This window comes from Enhydra lutris, unplaced genomic scaffold (assembly GCF_002288905.1).
Source record: "Enhydra lutris kenyoni isolate GAN:26980312 unplaced genomic scaffold, ASM228890v2 scaffoldscaffold68, whole genome shotgun sequence".
Taxonomy (NCBI): Eukaryota; Metazoa; Chordata; class Mammalia; order Carnivora; family Mustelidae; genus Enhydra; species Enhydra lutris.
In genome coordinates, this window is record NW_019154152.1 from 10,595,049 (window position 1) to 10,616,546 (window position 21,498).

General features: G+C 47.8%; 2 protein-coding genes across 4 annotated transcripts in view; both read right to left on the bottom strand.

Moving 5' to 3' along the window:
- LOC111159434 (ribonucleotide reductase catalytic subunit M1) overlaps positions 1–3,531 on the bottom strand; it is a 36,466-nt gene extending 32,935 nt beyond the window's left edge. The window contains exon 1 of the mRNA XM_022521898.1: positions 3,044–3,531. Within this exon, the coding sequence (XP_022377606.1) occupies positions 3,044–3,062 (19 nt within the window). The 5' untranslated portion in view covers positions 3,063–3,531. The remainder of the gene's footprint in view (positions 1–3,043) is intronic.
- An 897-nt stretch (positions 3,532–4,428) lies between these two features.
- LOC111159392 (stromal interaction molecule 1) overlaps positions 4,429–21,498 on the bottom strand; it is a 188,181-nt gene continuing 171,111 nt past the window's right edge. The window contains exons 8-13 of one of the 3 annotated variants that reach the window (XM_022521814.1): positions 15,097–15,264; positions 14,504–14,604; positions 13,985–14,220; positions 10,990–11,056; positions 8,620–8,656; positions 6,258–6,368 (exon numbers count right to left, since the gene is read on the bottom strand). In XM_022521814.1, the coding sequence (XP_022377522.1) occupies positions 6,324–6,368; positions 8,620–8,656; positions 10,990–11,056; positions 13,985–14,220; positions 14,504–14,604; positions 15,097–15,264 (654 nt within the window). In that variant the 3' untranslated portion in view covers positions 6,258–6,323. Of the gene's footprint in view, positions 6,369–8,619; positions 8,657–10,674; positions 11,057–13,984; positions 14,221–14,503; positions 14,605–15,096; positions 15,265–21,498 lie in introns of all 3 variants that reach the window. The other 2 variants (XM_022521813.1, XM_022521811.1) reach the window with 2 other exon arrangements.

A 21,498-nucleotide genomic window follows, 5' to 3' on the forward strand; every position in this document is an offset into this window, starting at 1 on the left:
ACACACACACATACACTAGTGTGTTCTCAGTCATGACGTAAAATGTAATTCTTACTGTAGATTGCAACCCAAAGTTTTGAAAACCATATACTATATTCCAAAGCACACTTTACAACTCAGCTACACTGCCTTTATTGCAATGATTCTCAACTTTAATTCTTTAACCTTAATCTCCTTGAGCAATACAATAATACTCTCCCATTAGGAAAAATATCTGAAAATAGCAAGAGAAAAACTCATCTACTATTTCCTTCTGTTATCTAACAATTTTCATATGGATTATTCCTATGTCCCTAACAATCTTAAGATCTCTGAAGATGAAGCTGCTTTCTTCCTCTATTATTTCCCTCAGAATCCTTAGCAAGATATAAGCACATTCAGTAAGTACAGTAGTACTCCCTTAGCAGCAGGGGATACATTCCAAGACTGAAATCAGAGAATGTGTGCCTGAAATCACAGAAAAGTACCAAACCCTATATATACTGTTTTTTCCTGTTCATACATACCTATGATAAAGTTTAATTTATAAATTAGGCACATTAAGAGATAAACAATAGAGGCACCTGGGTGGCTCAGTGGGTTAAAGCTTCTGCCTTTGGCTCAGGTCATGATCCCAGGGTTCTGGGATCAGGCCCCACATGGGGGGGGGGGTCTCTGCTCAGCAGGGAGCCTTCTTCCTCCTCTCTCTGCCTGCCTCTCTGCCTACTTGTGATTTCTGTCAAATAAACAAATAAAATCTTTTAAAAAAGAGAGAGATAAACAACAAAAACCAGTAATAAAATAGAACTATTATAACTGTATACTATAATGAAAGTTATGTGAATGTGGTCTTTCTCTCAAACTGTCTTGTGTACTGTATTCACCCTTCTTGTAATGATGTGAGATGATAAACTGCCTCTGTGATGACATGAAGTGAGGTGAAAGATGTAGGCCCTCTGATGTACACTTAGGCTACTACTGATCTGACAATACTCGAGAGGATCATCTGCTTCCAGAACACAGTTGTTGGAGTAACTGGAACCGTGGAAAGCAAAACCCTGAATAAGTGGAAGAGGACTACTACACAAGTTAGGTTGACTGGCAGCTGCCCTCCTGGATAATTACATTAAAATTAACAAAAATGACAGAAGCTAGTCTATTCATTGGCATGCCAAAAATAAGAAAAAGAAAAACCCCGAGCATGTTAAAAATAAAAAATAAGGGGCACCTGGGTGGTTCAGTCAGTTAAGCATCTGCCTTTGGCTCAGGTCATGATCCAGGATCCTGGGACAGAGCTCCACTCCAGACTCCCTGCTCAGCAAACAGTATGCTTCTCCCTCTCCCTCTGCCCCACCCAACAACCACCCCCCTCATGCTCTCTCACACTCTGCCTGAAATACGTAAATAAAATCTTTAAAAATTTTTTTCAAAAATAAAATAAACTCAAGTATAACTGTGTAAATTAACAAGCTCTGCTGAATGCTACACTAGCACAATCTAGCTGAGAATCATCTGGATCAAATTATGTTCTCTGAAGGAATAAGAAACAAAATAAGCCCCACCTTTTAGAGCTTGCTGTAGGTAGTACTTTTTAAACTACAGTATTTCAAAGTAGACTCAAAGGTTAAAAACACAACACAGGGGTGTTACCTACTCCAGTAATTTAAGTTCACAAGTTTTCAATTCATATTTGTTACAGACTTATCAAAAGGAAATCTTCATCCTTCCATACCTTTTTCTAAAGCTCTAAAAAAACTAGATGTTTCTTTCATTCACAGGAACGGACCAATAAAAGTGAACCGTGTATTCTGGTCTTTTGGTCTCATCAGCTAAATGGAGGACAGGGAAATTCAGAGAATGATGTTCTCAAGATACTAAAAACTGGAAGAAGGGCCATCACTGTCCACTTCTCTATCTCTTGGCTTTTATTAAACTCCCTGGACAAAACCAAATCAACCACCTGCCTACCCAGAGAATCCATTAAATCCTGTATTTTTAAATAATTTTTCTCATTCACTCTTTGAATTCCTGTTCGTGGCAAGTCCGGTGCTAAGTGTGGGCATAAAGTCTGCATCTTCAAACGGCTCACGGGCTAGTGGAGGAAACCACCAGTCAGTCAACCAGTAGTAAGTGCCTACAATTCTGAAATAATTTTATTGTTTTAACAGAGGCAAGCAGATTCAAGTCAAACTTTGTTCCTACCTACTTACAGTTCTCTGCTAGACGTACGTTTTGCTCTTGTTTTTCCAATCTGATTAAACCTTTTGCCAAGGCAGGGGCTGTCTCCTCTTATAATTTCACACTGACAAGCAAAGATCTGGCACAAAGGAGGAACACGGCAAGTCTAACGGGAAATAACTGCTGGGGAAGAACCCAAGTCCCTGGCTCTTCCCAGTCAGTCCCCATCCTGTCGGAAGTTGTCCTGGCCTCCCTACTCCGATTCGGTATCAGTAGTCCCAGTCCCAAACTTGGCCAAACACCTCCCACAAAGGGCAAGTTCCAGGCATGTCTGTGGCTAAGATCTGTTCTTTTTCACCCCACATCCCCACAAAAGAGATCAGGAAACTGAAGGCAAAGTCCCTTCCTTCTGGCTCCTCCCACTCCCTAGGACAGGTCACCAGCCCCAGGGTTTTCCAGTACACTCCGACGTTAGCCTTGGGTTCGAAACCCGGCCTCACCATCAAGGGTGGCCTTGCGTCAGTCACCCCTCTCTGCACTTCAGATTCTTTACCCGAGAAGCGGAACTAATAAATACTGCCCCGAGAATGCTCGGTGCACATAGTAACTACTCGATAAAGGGAGGTAGTACTCTTTTGAAAGGCGGCAGGATGACAAAGCAGAGGGGGCTCACGCTGAAGACCAGCGGTGGGGCGAATGTAGGGGGACGGGAGGGACAGACTGACGCAAGCCAGAGGCCCAGCGGGCTTGACAGGGCGGGAAGCCGCGGCGGGCCGGGCGGGAAGCGGTAGAGGTGGGCGGGCGTTGCCAATTGGAAGGGCGTTAGCAGCCCGCGACCCCTTTACCTGCTCCCCACTAACCTGCTGCCCCCTCCCCGGCCTCTCACCTCGCTTGATCACATGCATCACGGCTAGCGGCTGAGGCGCTGAAGGATTCGAGACGGGGCTGCAATTCGGAGGCGCCGGCGGGATCGAGAAGGTGGTAGAGTGCGAAGGGTCGGGTTCCTGGGGGCGCTCAGGTGCAAGGACTGGATTTGGGAGCCAGAGAACACTTTCCTCCACGGAGCGGAGGCGCGACAATCCGAATCCCCTTCCCGCTCCCGCCACCCGAGACGCAAAATCGGCGCGACGGAGCTCGAATGACGCCTACTCGACGCTGCCAGCGTCCCGGTTCGTGGGCAGGGCCAGCGCAGCCCCAAACGGGCCTCACCCGATAGCCGCCATGTTGAGTATGGGCAGGGCCCTGGAAACTGCGCCTTTTCCATGGCCACATTGGGTGTGGGCAAGCCCGGCGAGAAGGCGGTTCTCCTGCCGCCATGTTGATGGTGGGCAAAGCCGACTCTGGGCCGGAACCCCGCGCGGCGCGCACAGCCCGCCAAGGCTGGTCCCGCCCCTCTCCTTGGCGCGCCCCGGCCTTAGTCAAGATGGTTCAGGTATTTTTGAAATAAAAACCCAACCATTCAAAACCCTTTCTTGCCTTGACGACTGTTAGAATATAATAACCCGACTGCTATCCGATGTGAGCTGCAGCCTGTGATCCATAGCTGGAGGCAGCCAGGAGCCCCACGCTCCTACATCGGAGGAAATCTGGCACTCAGTCCTTGGAAGAAAGTCCTGCGAGCCCGTGTTTGATTTTTTCCTGATGGAGTGGGAGCTCTGGAGGAGTTTTGAGCAGACCAGGGCAGAGCCATGGCCCATTTGCTTTTATAATTGTCCAGTGGGTGGTGGCAGAAACAGTGGAGGCGGAATGGACAGTGCTTGGTGATTGAATGAGGGGAGTGAGAATAGGTAAGAGACGTAATACACAAGAGTGATGTAGAAGCTTGTGATCTGGACGACACAAACTGATTATCATGAAAGCTCATGTGGCATCCCTTTATAAGAACTTTCATCGGTTCCTCACTACCCTCTAGATGTACCCCAAGCTCCCTGTGAAGTAATTCTAAAAGTCAGAGGTGATAGGCAAGACCATAGGATAGATAGGGTAAGGATGGCCCAAAGATGGGGTTGTCAGATTCGGCAAACAAAAATAATGTGTTCCAAATGTTGCAGGGACATGATTGCACAAAAAGTTTTTATCAGAAATTCAAGTTTAACCAGGCAGGCATCCTGTATTTCAACTGGGACATCTGGTATTCCAACTGGCAGCCCTCTCTGGAGACCTTCTGGGTATGTGTATGAGAGTTTCAGTTTTCCCTGTCCAAGGGGAAATATTCCCTTCTTCATCCTGTCTCCAATGCCACAAAGAATACAATGAGAGTCAAAGCCAGCAGAGGTTAAAATCTCCTACATGCTTTATTGGACTTCAAAGAGTCTTATGAAATAACACAGAAAAACCATGTGAGGGTGTCCAGGGGGTACAAGGCAGTCTGCAGCCTAGCACCCTCCTGAGACCAGCCCCAGGTGCCTGCACCCCAGGCCCAAAATAGGATCCCAGAGTAAAGGCATGGGAAAGAGTGGGGCAAAAGGAAAATACCTTTACAGCCATAGCAAAAACAGGTAAGGGAGAGAGTTGCCTAGAGGGTGGGAAGGGTGTGGGGGAAGAGGTCACACAGCTGCCTTCAGCTACACTATCTTCTTCAGCCACCCCCTTCCCTAAACCAGCTGTGTCCTTTTTGAGCCTCTGGCCCAAGCTATGCAGTAACATGAAAATGGGGTCTGACAAGGGGAGTATGTGGTGCAGGCACTTGGGAAATTCAGGAGATTTTCTTTTTTCAATTTAAAAATGATTTTTTGGTTCAAATACAACAATATCCTGCCCAACAGCTCCAGCGTCCCCTTAGAGCCCTGTATCATGGTGAAGGCCCCCATGGCCAGGGAAGCCATTTGTCCTGAGCTCCAGGAGTACTGATGCTTAGAGAGCATTTGGGCAGCACCTCTTATAGTCAAACCCTCCTGCAGTGTGGGGGAGCAGGGCTAAGAAAGAGGCAGGTGTAGGTGAGAGAAGAGAGAAAGGGTGACTGCCCTGTGGCCCACACATCTGGCTTCTACTCATCCCCCAACTAAGAGAGGAGTCTCTCCCAACCTACCCCCTAGCCTAGCCTCTCTTCAAAGTTCTCTAGTAGCTTGTTCTCTAGGAATGTGTTCCACTCCCCCACAAACCCCTAGAGGCTCAAGCAAGCTCCGGGCCAAGTTTCCTTCTGGCCCACCACACTCCCAAAGAACAGACCTCAAATATTAGGCCCTAGGCCCCAGGCCCCAGTCTGAGGCAAACAGAACCATTGTGGGCGGGGTGGAACATGTCTGAGGCACAGATGTCGGAAGTTACTCCTCCTATCTCCCCCCACCCCCAGGCTGCTAGGGGAAGTTGGGGAGTGGTGGGAGGGAGGAGCCTGAAAGCGGGAAACAGAAACAAGAAACCAAACTTCAAAACTGGGACAGCAGAGACAGAAGCTGGACCCCAGAGGTGGAGGTGAGGGCTGAGGGGACAGCAACTAAGACATGCACTGAAGTAGAGAGGGAGTGGCAGCAGCAGCCCATGGTTGGGAGAAAGGCAGGGCAGGCAGGCCATGGTGGTCAGTTAATAAATAATGTTGAAGGACCCAAGGATGAGGGGGGCAGGTATGTACAGTGGCCAGGCCCCTGGGCCAGCCTCCCGTGCCCCGCTCTAGGGGCCAGGTATCTTGGAAGGGGAGGAAGGGGGGCAGAAGACCAGGGAAGGACACATTGTCCCACCACTGCCACTCTCATCCTGCCTACTTCTTAAGAGGCTTCTTAAAGATTTTGAGGGGAAACTTCTTCCGGCCTGGGCTGGCATCTGTCTCCTCGCCAATGGAGCCATTATCCTCCTCAGCCACAGCCTTCTTGCCAGCTAGATGGGGAATGCGTGTATTTCGGCTAGCCTGCAGGGCTCGGCTGTCCCCAACTGGAGATGGCGTGTCTGGGTCTGGGGAACTGGAGCTGTGAGAACGGGAAGAATCCAAAGGTGGAGAGCCACCAGGTGGGGCTGAGGGGCTCAGCTCCATCAGGCTGTGGGCCTTGTCCAGCCCATGGTTCAGCGCCAGGAGTGCCTTCTTGGCCAGGGCAGGGCTGTCAGGCAGTTTCTCCACCAAAGACCCGGGGTGGACCCCCTCAATCAGCCGGTGGCTGCCATTGGAAGTCATGGCACCGAGGGCCTCATCTGCAGCACGGACCATCGGAGGAGGCTTGGGGGCCACACGCTGGCGGTCACTCGTGTGGAGGGAGGACTCCGAATCGGAAAGGGTCAAATCCCTGCAAGACAAGGCAGAGAGGAAGAAAGGGATACATACAGGAGAGGGGAGTGGAAGAAAGGTGAAGAAGAGAGAGGAACAGCATGAGAAGACAAGGAGGGGTGGGAAATGGATATAGAAATAGGGGTAGGGGCGAGAAAAGAGGATGAACAGGCAGGGAGGCAAGAGAGAAGGATGAAAAACAGAAGAAAGTTGAGTATGCCATAAGTACAGGACAAGAGATAGGCAGGAATAGGGAATGGGGACAGGTTGGGGAAGAGACAGAGAGAGGAGGGTAAAACCAGGGAGAAAGAAAGGCAAAAGGAGGAACAGAAAGAAATAAGAAAGGCCAAGAGGATAAAAAAAAAAAAAAAGAAAGAAAGAAAGAAGGAGAAAAGTGATAAAGAAGAGACAAACAAGAAGCAAAACCAAAAGTCATTACACCATCATCTGTCTGGCAAAGGGCTTTCTAATGACGGGCCCCCACCCTGCTGAGTGGCCAGGCCCTAAACTGGTGCAACCATACGCTTGAATCCCCCCCTCAATAAAATCTCTGCCTTCCCATAGCGGGCTGGATTTCTCAACCCTAAACCAACACAGAACCCACACATTACCCTGAATCACCATTCCCCATGCCTTCCTCCCTGAATGACTCCTGTCACACCCCGGGACACATCCAGACTGGGCCGGGCAGCAAGGAACAGGGCGCATGCAGTAAGTGGCCCTGACCCAGGCTGGGAAGGAGAAGGTTAGAACAGCCTTGCAAATAATCCCTTATGCACCCCAAAAGGCCAGGCTGCTGCCTCTTTCTGGCAGGGACAGGAAGAGTCCTGAAACAGAAAAGTGTTTCAGAGTTCAAACCAAAGTCTGCTGGCAGTTGGAAAGGGGGGTCTTTTTCGGAGCTCTGTGAAAGGGAGAGTGTAGGCAGGTGCAGAAAGACAGGACAGGACGCTGGTCTCTAAGTGGCACTAGAAGTCATAATTTCCATCTCTGCTTGAGGCTTGTCATGTGACCTAGGACAAGTCATCTAACCTTGCTTGGTCCTCAATTTTGGCCAAATGAAGAAATTACCAATTCAATTACCTTGCAAGGCTGTTTGGAGGATCTGATATGTTGGCAAATCACTTGGAAATGTAGACAGTTTGGGGGAAGGAAGATGATGGGGCCAGTCAAGCTGGAAGACCCAGACATGGGCCAATCTTAAGAGACTTCTTTGCAAGGCTGAATCATGGGGACGTAGCACTGCACACTGGACATGCACACACAGAGGTTAGTCCAGAAAGCTGAGGCCCTCTAAGGGGCTGGCTATTCCTAAGAAGGCCCATGAACCAATTCCAGATGCCTCCTCTCCTGCCCCTACAGACAAAAGGGTAAATACGGGTGTCCCCTGCCAGTCTCTTAACTCTCCCTCTACTTTCCCAGAGGAGAACCCATGGTAGGGGCAGAGGAGAAGGCTAAGGGAAACAAACACCCAAGTCAGGAAGCAAAGGGGAAAAGTCAGGAGTGGGAGGGGAGAGCACCATAGGACCTGGAAAGGAGGAGGCTGTGGGTCAAAAATTAGGGAGGGCACCAGGGCCCAAAAATAAGCAAAGGCATAAGGTTGACTCATAGCTCCTGAGGTTTATTTCTCTGTAAGAAGCAATTAACTGAGTAGCTACCCTGTGGGCCAGTATCTTCCTGGAGACAAGGAGCAGCAGAGAATAATCCCAGCTCCAGCTCCACCCTACAGATACTGTTTCAACCACATCCTCTACTGTTTATTCATGTTCAGTTTCACATTTGGTTTCATATATCTGATACTGTCCTCGCTTCTGTCTAAATGTGCCCTCATTTCCCTAAGTTCCAAGATGATCCACTCCATATCCTGCCTTTTCCACATTCATATGGACCACAGAGCAAGGCGCTGAGACAGTTCTGGGGAGCAACCACACTGGGAAAAGGGGCCCTCTATCCTGATGAGGTGAGGCTCCCGGGAGCTTACTTTTCTAATGCCAAGGGAGAGCGGTCAGTGGGTTGGGGCCCTCCCAGCCTCACTCCTCATACCCCACAGCCCCATTTGGCCATGATTCCCATCCCTCTGTGCCTTGTCATCAGTTAAAAGCTGAGACTTTCCAAAGCCAGAAAAGAGCCTGAGGAAGCTCCGGCAGATGCAGGAGGTCAAAGGCCTGCTGAGGCAAGCTCACTTTCCCTCCCTGAATCTTTGAGACACTCAGGCCAGGGGTGTCCCTCCCCACAGGCTGGGCTGCCTTGGGCTTCCATACCAAGCTACTAACCTTACTAGAGAGCCTGTTTGTCTTTAGAGATGGTCCTCTGGTGCATGGTGCAAAAGAAAATTAAGTAGTGAACAGGCCAGGTGGGTGCAGGTACCTCCCTGCCCTCCCTCCCCACTGCCCTCAGCTTGGGCCTTTGGAGCACGGGATTCACAGCATCCCCTAGTGCCCTGAACCCCAATCCAGTCTTCTCCACCTCTGTGGGGAGGGGCAGTCTCCCTGCCTAAGCTTCTGGATGGCAATGAGGATGAGAATGAAAATGAGCCACTGTGCTGGGTGAAAGTGCTAGGAAAGGCAGCCCCTTTGTGAAAGACAAAGGAAACGCCCTCAAGGATAACTATCCAGAAGTAGCAGAGCAAGACGGACTGGCACCCAGAGTGAAGCACGACCAGAAATCCACAAATCCACGGCAGTCAGCAGGCTGCAGCCCCAAGGCCAGGGCTGGGCCAGGCCACAACTTCCAAGAAGAAAGGTCCCTCTAGAGGAGAGGGACTTTCTAAGGCTCCCCTAAGCTTGTTCCAAGCAAGGTCAAGGCTCTCTCATCTCTGACCCTAGACTATCTCCTGAGGTATTAGCGAGGAAAGGCCCAGCCCCTGCTAGACCAGGCTATGGGAGAAAGCCTCTCATCAGTTCTTCCACAGTTCACTTACTGAGACCTCTGGGAAGCACAGAAGTACCCAAAGAGTGTTCAAGACTGGAAAGTCAAGTTCTACACTGTGTTCTGTTCCAAATGAGCTGTGGGACGAAGGGAAAATTACTTGACCCTTCAGAACATTAAAGCGGGGGCACCTGGGTGGCTCAGTTGGTTAAGCGACTGACTTTGGCTCAGGTCAAGATCCTGGAGTCCCAGGATCGAGTCCCAAATTGGGCTCCTTGCTCAATGGGGAGCCTGCTTCTCCCTTTGACCACGCCCCCCCGCCCCCCCTCTTGTGCTCTCTCTTTCAAATATACAAAATCTTAAAAAAAAAAAAAAAAAAAAACTGAAAGTGAGTACTTTAAGCTCATCCCACCTATAAACTTTTCTTGCTCAAATCCCTGAACCTCTTCAGTTCCCTAATTCCATGAAGGGTCCCAAATCCATTCAGTCACCCAAGCCAGAAACCCGAGTGTCCTCCTAGGTTCCTCCCTCTCCTCCACCCCTCCCAGACACCTGCCAAATTAATCCTCTCCTTTACACCCCTAGACCTCACTACCTCCCCTACTGGTCTACCCCAGTGACTTTCCAGTTTCTGTACTCTCCCCTTCTCTTCTTCATACAGGCCCCTATCTCCAAAATGCAAATCTGATTCTCTTCCTTTTAGAAATCCTTTTGCAGTCCTCCATCTCTTAAAGGGTAACGGCCCAAACCGCCCCCCTCAGAGCCTTTCCTCCTCCTAGCCTCATCTGCCACCCCTTCCCACCAACACACATCCAAGGTCCTAACCACAAATACATCCTATTCTCTTGCACCTCCACACCTCTGTACGTCAGGCTTCCTTTGCCTAGACTACACTTTCTTCCTCTCCTGCACACAGGGTGTTGGCACAAATGTCATCTCTTCCATGAAACATTCCACCCTTTGCACACTGCTAGTCACTCCCTCCTCAACACCCCCGTAGCACTTCTCAAATTGTTCCCTAATTATCTGTGTACCTCTCCTGGATGGCTGGGATTGTATCTTATCACATATGAACCCCATGTCCTGCAGAGCCTGGCCCAGAACGGGTATTCAAAATGTTCCATCAAAGGAGCAAAGGAAGCAAGGCCTCCCCTGAAACAGCGGATATGAAGGTGTATAGTTTAGGCCCAAGTGTGAGAGGACCATGAGGGAGGGGCGCTGTCCTCATTTTTAGAGTCAGCAAACCCCACACAGAGAAGAGCACAAAGTTGTGGGAAGTGAGGCTGACATTAAGAAGGAGCCCCAGGGCCGGGAGAGGACAGGATGAGGAGAAGATGCCCCACAGCACACTCCCCCACCCCCAACAGCTGAGCAAGCAGCAGCCAGCAGGCAGAGGCCAAGGTAAAGGCAGCAGAAAGGGAAGGGAGGGAGGAAAGAAAGACAAGAGAGACAGCCAATACCCCAAGCTCTCTGAGTGCCCAGGCATCACAGCGCTGCTGTCAGAAGGGGGTGGGTCAGGGTGGGGCTCCAACTGGAGGAAATAGGAAGTGCTGTGATGGTAATAAACAGGGTGGACATGGACGGTGGTGATGGAGGTGGTGGAGGAGGTGGTGGTGGTGGTGGTGGTGGAAGAGGAGCAGGAAGAAGAAGCAGAGGCAGATGGAGAGCTGGTCCCGTGGCCTTCAGAACTGAAAGACTGTCCAGATGAAAGGCTGCGCATTCGCCGCAGAGAGACCCGGCTTGTCAAGAAGTGGCCAGCCTCGCCCTCTACCAACCTCTGAGATCCCAGGCCATGCTGCGGCTCCGTCAGGCGCTGCCGGACACTGCACTGCAGGGTGGGAGCTGCAAAGAGAGGAAGGAAGGGGTGAGGAAGGGCCAGCCTCCTTTGGGCTGGCAGGCAAGCAGGTTTGCCCCTAGAGAGATGCTTGCGGCGGGCCATTCTGGGCCCTCGGTGCCCATCTGGAGAATGGGGCACCGCCTCCCAAAGACCTCCCACCAGGGAGTCCTGAAAGGAAGGGGAGATTAACGATGAGGTGCCCAGGGCAGTTTTAGTGGCAGCTACAATGGAGGGAGACCAAGGACCACCATGACTAGAAAGGAGAGGCAGGGGGTGAGTGGGAGGACACAGGCAGGGCAGGTTGGGACAGGGGTGTGGGGCAAGGTCCGGGAGAGCACTAAGAACCAGCCTTTCTAGAAAGCCAACCTCAGGAAATAATTCTCAATGCGGACAAGGATTTATACATAAACACGCTCATCACATATGAATTAATAAGCGTATGAAAGTACACATAAAGTTGGAACAAGGGGAAAAGGATGGTATATCTGACTGCTGACAAACTATAACTATTAAAAATGCTGCTTAAGATTTGAAAACCATACAAAAATACCTATTAAAATGCTCAGGGGAAACAAAAGGATACAAAATTAGACATAAAAGAAACACCTCAAACTATGGAACACAAAAGACTAGAGTCTGAAATGGGGCCTTTCCACTTGTAGCCATGACTCTGTGCAACTTACTTCCCGATTTTAGGTCCTGATTTATAAAATCCTGCAGTGTTGTTGTGAGGCTTCAAGAAAGTGCATTTAAAGTATCTGGCACAGTTCATGGCACTCAATAAATAGCAGTGGCCATTATTACCTCAACCATATAAAAATCATTTAAAATTCCACAGACTTCAGAAGACTGTAAGAGAAGATGCTAAAATAGGGTGGGGCTATGGGTGCCCTTTTTTTATGCTCATATTTACACTTTCCACTTTCCAAATTTCTTCTAATAAGCATGCAGGCAATAAAGAGCCAGATCTTGGAGCAATGCTACAAATCAGGCTCTTGGCAGATGACGGCCACCATGCCCAGTGAACGGGATATGTGGGCACTGGGTAACTTGGGAAAGTACTAGAGCATCCCCCCTGGGCTCACGTCCAGCTCCAGCTGAAAGCAGAGTTTCTACCTTTGTTTTTTTCTCCTTTACCCTAAGAGATGGGCCACCCTGACTTCTCCCTAAAGATGGGAGAAAGAGCCAGGTGACAAGGGTGCCAGAAGCCACAGAGAGGCCACAAGGGAGAGAAAACGATTCCATGGTGATGGAGGGCTAGGGAGACAAGGCTTCTATGGCTGGTGGTTTTGAAGGCATGAAAGGGAGGAGGAAGAGGAAGAAGCAGCATGGAATGAGAAGAGGCAAAGGGGGAAAGAGAGGAAAAGAGAGAAACATGAAAAAGAGAAAAGAGGAGAAGGATCTTTCCTTCTCTCTTTCCATCCCAGCCCAGCTGGAAGAAGGGCCACTAGGACTTCTGTCTAGCTGAGCTGAAAAGAGAAGCCCAAGGCTTCCAACACCATGTGTGCTCTCCCTCTGGTCCTCAGCTGAGCAGGCTGATCCTTCTCACCCCCCCGAACCTCTCCCAGCAGTTAGTAGGGGCAATGCTGAGGGAATACAGGGAACAGGCAGGGGAGTGAGGCAGGCAGGGGAAGGGGCTCATAGGGTAGGAGTGTTGTGTTAGTCCCAAAAGTCGGAAAAACAAAGGCCCCAAAGGGGCTCCTCAAACCCGGGTATTTCCAGAGGGACTGATCATCCGAGCCGCCGGATGTTGAGCAGAGAGAGCGGTCACTGAACCTACGCCCCATCAGCCAGGCAGCATCTAGGGTCCAACAGCCAGGCCAAAAGGAGAAGAGAATCTAATTTACAGAGGGCTTCAGCCCACCCTTCAATGGGATCAGGGGAGGGCCAGGGACAAGGAGTGGATGACTCAGAGCTAATGAAGTTCCCTCCCACTCCATGGAACAGTGTTTAGGATCAAGACCAGCCTGCCAGTGATCCCAGCCTTGCTGGGTCTTTGACTAAAGCCCTGATAGGATATCACATCGCTGTGGCAACACAGTCTGGCCACAGGCAACCTATTGCTGAACAAATTTACAAACAAATCCTGTCTGGAGCTGGAATCCAGCCTGATGAAAGAATCTGGCTTTCTGAGGCTGAGTCCCTAAGCCAACCCCATGGTATATGGGCCCAGGACCACAGCTTTTCCTTAAAATCGCCCCTGGTCCAAAGAAAATTTCAACTGGGCCACTCAGAGGTCAGCCCCTCATTTGCAGAAGTTTTCCCACACAGAGTTATCTCTTTGACTTTGCTCTACTCAGCTCTCACCACTGGAGGGGAGAAGAGGAGAGGGAAGGCCCAGGAAAGGGTGCGGAGGTCCAAGAACTCAGGTGGAAAGCCAGACATGCTTGTGCAGGAGATCCCTCCGGGACAAGAACGTCTTTCTGGCTTGGAGGATTTAGGGCTATGTCTCTTTAAGGGATGGCTGCTTCATGGGGCCTCACACAAAAAGGCAGAGAGATAAAAGATATCATCCCATTCGTCCCCTTTAGCAATTAAGAATAAAGAATATAAAAATGAAAACACAAAAGTACTCGGAAGGCAAAAATAAATACCATTTTTGTATTATGAAACACCAAAGGAGACTGTTTTTATGAAGGCACATGGGGAAGAGAGAGGAGGATAAAGGGATTTGGAAAACACAGAGTGAAGGAGACACACTGAACACATGGCCCCCGAGGGGCAGACAGAACATACAGTGAGGGAAACCCACCAAGAGCACCACTATGGAGGGCCAGCCGACGTGAGCTGGGCGTAGGAACCACGGCCCGGCACTGACCACTGACTGTGCCCCCTCGGTGTCTGCCCCAGAAGCTGTTCAGCCCTATAGCCAACAGTTCTCAGCCCCTGCCTCAGAGGCCCGTTCCCTCCCCCACGACCAGGAGGTCACCTACACTGCATGGACAAGGGTGACACAATCTCCTCATCCATGTCATCCACGTCATCCGTCATGATGAAGTGGGCGGGGTTGGGGCGCGAGCTGCCCATCCAGCTGGGGTCTATGTTGAGAGCAGCCACCAGGGAGTGGATGCCGGGGTTGTTGACAATCTGGAAGCCACAGAGGATCTCAATCTGCTGCCAGCGGTGCAGGCGCTCCCGCAGTGCTGCTGTCACCTCGCTCAGAGCTTGCCTGGAGCATGGGGAGACAAGTGAAGCCATGGGCACCTGGGGGCCCCAGCAGAAATGAGTCCTCTCAGAGGAGCAAGCGGGGTGGGGGTGGGGGTGGGGGTGCAGGTCAGAACCACAGTTAAGTCAGACACAGAAGGGCAAGGTGGGAGCCAGGTAAAGGCCAGGGCAGGAGACCAGCGCTGCCCCTCGACCAGAGAAGAAGTACAGCTGGGTGGGAACTTTGCCCTCCCCCAGCTCGGAGGCTGGGCGGAGGCCACCAGAGCCAGGCAGCAGGTGCTACTCACTTGGCAGTCAGGATTTTGTGATCCACATCGTCCAGAGAAGAGCTGTGGGCCACGTGGAAGGTGCCGAAGAGTGTGTTTCTCTTCTTTTTTATCTTCTCAGCCTGCAAAGATGAGGTCCTCAGCTTAAACAGAGCAGGGATTAGAGACTGGAAATGAGATGTGCCTTTCTATGGTGGGGTCCCCCTGTTCCTCCTAGCACAGCTTAGGCTGCATGAGAGAAAGGAAGAGAAGAAGGAAAAGGAAGGCAAGGGAAGGGCAAAGAGTGAGGAAGGAAGAATATGGAGGCAATGAGAGAAGCAGGAAGACCCCCGACCCCAGGAGTGCTCTGTCCCATGACAGGCCGGGGCTGACAGAGCCTTCCCTCTACCTGCTCCACCGGCTTCCTCTTTCCAGAAGGCAGGTGGGAGCACACCCATACCCTCATTCCCTCCTCCAGAAACTTGAGGACATCATCAGGAACTATATATCAGGAAAAGAAAAAGAACCCAGCACCAGGATACCTCCTGGTTCCACAGGAGGGATGCAGAGAGGAGGAAGGGCAGGGAAAGGGAGCAGGCCAGGAGCACAGAGGACAGCAGGAGGGCGCATCTCACCCCCTCCTTGGCCACCAGCAGTTGCTTCTCCGCGTTTTGCTTCTTGATGTTATAGTACTGCACCTCCACCTCGTGGGTCAGCTGCAGCCACTTCTGAAGGGCCTCTGGAGCATACCATGAGCTGTGTGATTCCAGTTCCTTCTCAGCTTTCCTCAGGGCCTCCCGGACCTGTGCAGCCAAGAGGTGCGACCCATTTACTGCTGCCAAGACCCCCTCCAGTCTTCTGTCTGATACCACTGAGTTCAGAGTTCTCACCTGCTAGCTCATGGGAGCTTTCAAGACTCTCAAGAGGCTTATATTTTATATACTACAAGGACACAAGCTCAGAAGACAGTCACCTACTCAAGGTCACCAGATCTCAAATTGAGATTTTTCTGTTGCCTGGACTAGAGCGCTGTTTGCCCACACAATGAGCTGTCCCTCCCGGGGCACAGCCAAACTCAGCAATCCTCCCTGCTCTCTTGAGGCACAGGTCAGCTTAGTGAATCATCTTCTTTCTGGGAGTTGGGGTCTATGTTTAGACCTCATGACAACACAATGTAGCAGAAAAAGCACTCGACTGGGAATCTGGAAATCTGGTTCTGGTCCCTGGTCTGTCACTCAACTGGTCCTGCAGATCTCAATTCTGTTTGAGGAAGGATTTTTTCCCTTGAAAATCCAAACCATAAGTGTAGGGTGATCTCAGGAGGAGGTATGCAAACAGCTCAGGTCAGAGAGATCTTAAAAATGATTGCTAATCCCCGGGCACCTGGGTGGCTCAGTGGGTTAAAGCCTCTGCCTTCAGCTCAGGTCAGGGTCCTGGGATCGAGCCCTGAATCTGGCTCTCTGCTCAGCAGGGAGTCTGCTTCTCCCTCTCTCTCTGCCTGCCTCTCTGCCTACTTGTGATCTCTGTCAAATAAATAAATAAAATCTTTAAAAAAAAAAAAATGATTGCTACTCTGTAAGGGGGTTGGCCTGAATGCTCTCCAAGTCTCCTGTAGCCCAGAGGCTTGGTCTATGATTCTCCCATTGAGCAGGGCTGGTAGCCTTTGAAGGGCACCCTCTACAAAGTGAGTAGACAACAATCACACTTACTTTTAACTTGGATGTTGCCAAAGGAGGCCTAGACATGAAAGAACCAATGTATAAGCAGAAATCTCACTGACTTCTCAAGCAAGGAGCAGACAACAAAGCAGACGGTCACAAAGCACTGAACCTGGAAGGTCTGAGATTACACAGACATTATCTACACTGGATTCCTTGCTATCTTCCCCAGGCTATAGTATACACTGAAATTTAGCTGGTCAGAATCCCAAGAAAAGGGATTGAGAACAGACTTATTATGCCCAACTTCAGCCAATGGGGCAAGTACCCCAAGGCAGGTCTGAGGTTCTCTCCATGGCCTACAATAGACTGGGAGGCCTCAGCTAAAGAGAACACCTTTATTCCTTAGCCAATGAGAAGACCAATCTTCATAGGGATTTTGTTCCTTGAAAAGGAAACTATACACAACCTACTCCTGGCTTTGTAGATTTAAAATGAAGAACAGATGGGTGCCTGGGTGGCTCAGGTCATGATCCCAGAGACCTGGGATCGAGTCCCACATTGAGCTCCCAGCTTCACAGAGAGTCTGCTTCTCCCTCTGACCTTCTCCCCTCTCACGCTCTCTCTCACTGCTTTTCTCTCTCTCTCTCTAATAAATAAATAAAATTAAAAAAAAAATAAAATGAAGAACAGATACCTCAGAGTCTAATACACCACGTCTGAAAATGTGTGATCCAGTTCCACCTTGAAAGGAGTAAAAGGAATGGGAAAAGCTAAGGGGAGAACAGGAAGAGAAGAGGAAATAGAGCAAATAGACGGAAATGTGACAGTCAGGAAAGGCTGGCCTAATAGGCTCAAAACTACTTAATGAGAGAAATACAAAACAGGGAAATGGAAATGGGGGTGGGGGAGTTAGGAGACAGAGAAAGACACATCTTGCCACACACAAGGAATAAATGCCCGAAGGAGAGAAGACCTGTGGCAAGTCAAGAGTATTCTTTTATTCTGTGGCTGTGGTTCTCAACCTCTCACACACCAGAATCACGTGGGGAACTTTAAAAATACTGAAATCTGGACCCACACCCAGATTTCACTGATCTGGGGGTGCTGGTCTGGGTATCAAAAATTTTGAATGCTCTCACAGTGTTCTTATATGCAGCAAAGCTAATAACCACTGGCCATGTGCTTTACAGGGTCACACCGGGCTCCCACTTCCCCATAGGATGCAGTAGGTCATGACAGAAGAACAATTCTGATCCAACGCAAAATCTGGGGAAAGCTAAGTTTACAAAAATTATGAAATTCTCGAATGACAAATTATTATAATTATGAAAAATTTTCAAAGACATCAGAGGGCTACAGAAGCAATAAGACTAGGTCTATGGTTCTCAAAGTAGGATCCAGGGATCTTTGAGCACATCCTTTCAGAGCATCTGTAAGACCAAACTATTTTTATAATAATACTAAGACATTATTTACCTACCTTTTTCTCTCCCTTTCTCTCACAATGACTATGGATTTCTCCAGAGGTTACATGAGTAATATCAAAACAGATTGACTAGAGATACTAATGTAAGAATCCAGTAGTCCATTGAGCCACACATTAAAAATAGTTGCAAAATTGTAAAAAAAAAAAAAAATTCTTAATTTTTTATTTTGAAAAATGCAGGAATTTTTCAAAAATGTTATTTGTGTTAATATATAAGGAGTTTAATATACTTATTTTAAATGAATTAGTATTTTTTTTAAAGATTTTATTTATTTATTTGACAGAGAGAGGAGACACAGCCAGAGAGAGAACACAAGCAGGGGTAGTGGAAGAGGGAGAAGCAGGCTTCCTGCTGAGCAGGGAGCCCAATGTGGGACTCAATCCCAGGACCCTGGGATCATGACCTGAGCCAGAGGCAGACGCTTAACAACTGAGCCACCCAGGCGTTCCAGAATTAGTTTTGTTTTTTTTTTTAAGATTATTTGTAATCTCTACACCCAAGGTGGAACTCAAACTCATGACCTTGAGATCAAGAGCTGCAAGCTCTTCTGACTGAGTCAGCCAGGCACTCCCAAATTAGTAAATATTTTTTTTAATTTTCTCAGTTCTAACTAGGTAAATAGCAACATATTTCCCCTTTAAAAATGTTTAAAAATAATTTTTAAGAGTAAAAGGGTCCTGAGACCAAAAAGTTTGAGAACCACTGGACTAAATGAACTAAAAATCCAGAGAGGGAGAAAAAGCCTTTCTAAGGCAAGTTCACAACTGTCAGCCATTTTCTTCTTTGGAGGCTTTTGATAGTTCTAGGTGAGAGCTGATAACTGGGCTTGGCCCAGGCAGTGGGACTCCACCAGGGCCCAGAGAAACCAGCCTAGCTTTTGTTGGTAGTATGGTACTGATATGACAGATTGGAAATGGAGATATCCCAAACATACATGCCATTTTCTTCAATGAACATTTACTGAGCTCTGGGCTGTGCAGAAGAACACATAGCTAGGCCAATGGACAGACTAAAATCTCCCATAATTTCAAAATACTTGGGAAACACCAAATATTGCAGGAAGGAAGGGACCTGCCTCAAACACACTGCTAGTCCTCCCCTCAAGAGAGCTTCAAAATTGTGAAGCTGTGACGAGCAGGAGGCCAATGAGATAAATTAAAATCCTCCCAGTGACAGACATGAATCTCTCATGGGTTCAGGAGAAAGAAATCCACCAGCTCTCAAGAAAAAGGAAGGGACATGGCTGAGAAACTGGGACAAATGAGTGCTAGACCAAGTCCTACTAAAACTACAACCCAGTTCCAACACGGCTCAATTTCAGATTGGCCGGAGGTGATGAGATGCTCACTCTATGTACCTAACAGAGGAAAGGGGGTAGGAGGTGTCCCTATTTGATGGAGGACAAAATCATCTGGGGCCTCTGTTATTGTTTTATACACACTGTCCGGAATTTAATGAAAATAAATTGCTAGACATGAGAAAAGGCAGGAAAATATAACCAATAATTAAGAGGAAAAATAGGCAGTCTCATAAGTGATCTAAATGTGAGAGTTACCACAAAAGGACTTTAAAATAACTATGAAATCTTCAAGAAAATATAGAAAAGATGGACGCAATAGTTGAAAAGACAGAAATTCTGGGCAGGAAACTGAATCTATAAGAGAGTAAATTGAGCATTCTAGATCTGAAAACTACAGTATCCGGGAGTAGGATCCCACCGAATGATGGGTTAAACACCACAATGTTCAAGCAGAATATAAGATTGGGGAATCAAAGATACATCAATAGAAAATAACCAAACCAAAGCACAAAGAGAGAGAGAGAGAGAAAAGACACAACTAAGTAAGCATAAGAGACAAGTGTTGTCCAATGAAAAGGTCTCACATGAAGACTGGATCCCCAGAAGGAGAGGAGGAAATGGAACAGAAGCACTAGGCAAACGTCAAAGAGCAGGTGCACCCGGTGGCTATCGGGCAAAATACTCTGTATGTGTCCATAAGGGCATGATGATGATAATCATGTTTAAGTGTCTTACACCCATACAGCCTACATCCAAAAATAATATTTTGGGCTGCTTATTATGGACAGCGGTGCTTTACAATCTCTAACTTTGATTATAAATGTGTCTATTACCCTTTTAGTTTCTTCAACTTTGTTTTAGATATATTTTAACTATATTGTTAGATGTATGCAAATTGAGTGCTGTTATATGTTACTGTTGGATTCACACATTTATGATTTTTGTCTCCAGTAATACTTCCTGCCCTAAAGCCTGGTTTGTCTGATACTAATATAGCTACTCCTGATTTAGTTTCTTCTGTGTTTGTATCGTGTATCTTTGCTCATCCTTTTACTTTGAACCATTTTGTATCCTTCAAGTGTATTTCTTGTCAACAGCACATACCTGGGTTTTGTATTTTTATCCATTCTGACAACTCTTTGCCTTCCAATTGTGTTGTTTAGTCGGTTTACCTAAAGCAAGTCTCAACACATTTGAAATAATTGAAAACATATAGTATGTGTTCTCTGACCACAGCAAAATGAAATTAGAAATCAATGAGAAAGAACTAGAAAAGTTCCCAAGTGTGTGAAAATTAGGCCACACGTTTACTTTAAATAACCATGGACTCCCCCTAAAAAATTGCAATAAAAATTAGAAAATCTTTTAAACTGAAAAAAAAATTTATTTATTTAAAATAAATAAAATAAACTGAATGATAATGAAAATATGAAATACCAGAACTCAGCAGCAGCTAAGGCAGTGCTGAGCTGGAAATTTACAGCTCTAAACGCCTGTGTTGGAAAAGATTAAAGGTTTAAAATTAATAACCTAATCTTCCACCTCAAAAAGCTAGGGTGAAAAAAAAGCTAGAAAAATAAGAGGCACCGAGCTGGCTCAGTTGGTGGAACAGGCAACTCTTGATCTCAAGGGTCATGAGTTTGAGTTCCATGTCGGGTATAAAGATTGCTTTAAAATAAATTCTTAAAAAAAAAAAAGAGGCTAGAAAAATAAGCAAGTTAAAAAAAATTTTCAAAGTGTAAGATGTCTACACTAAAAACTACAAAACATCTGAGAGAAATTTTAAAAGACCTAAGTAGGGGCACCTGGATGGCTCAGTGGGTTAAGTGTCTGCCTTTGATTTGCGTCATGGTCCCACAGCCCTGGGATCGAGCCCTGAATTGGGCTCCCTGCTCAGCTCTCTCTCTGCTGCTCGCCCAGCTTGTCTCTCTCTCTAGCTTTCTCTCTTTCTCTCACTCTCAATTAAATAAGTAAATAACCTAAATAGGTGACAGGACAAACAATGCTCATGGATTGGAAAACTTGTTTGGTTAAAATGTTAATTTTCGGGGTGCCTAGGTGGCTCAGTCCTTAAGCCTCTGCCTTCGGTTCAGGACGTGATGCCAGGGTCCTGGGATGGAGCCCTGCTTCAAGTGCCACATCCGGCTCTCTGCTTGGCGGGAAGCCTGCTTCTCCCTCTCCCATTCCCTCTGCTTGTGTTCCCTCTCTCACTGTGTCTCTCTCTGTCAAATAAATAAGTAAATAAATCTTTTAAAAAATAAAAAATTAAATGTCAATTTTCTCCAACATTGATCTATAGATTCAAAGCAAAAACTATAAAAATCCCAGCAAGGCTTTTGGGGGGAAGCAGGGAAAAGCAGTAGAGTGACAAGCTAATTATGGAAATGCAAAAAACCTAGAAGAACCAAGGCCACCTTGAAGAATAAAGCTGGAGAACTTACTAGCAATATCAAGCCTTAGTAGAAGATAATGTGGTAGAGAGACGGACAAATGGACGACATAATAAAGTATCTACCTTAAAAAAAAAAAAAAGAACCTTGACTTCCTACTTCATGTCATACACAAAAACTAATTCAAAATAAACTACAG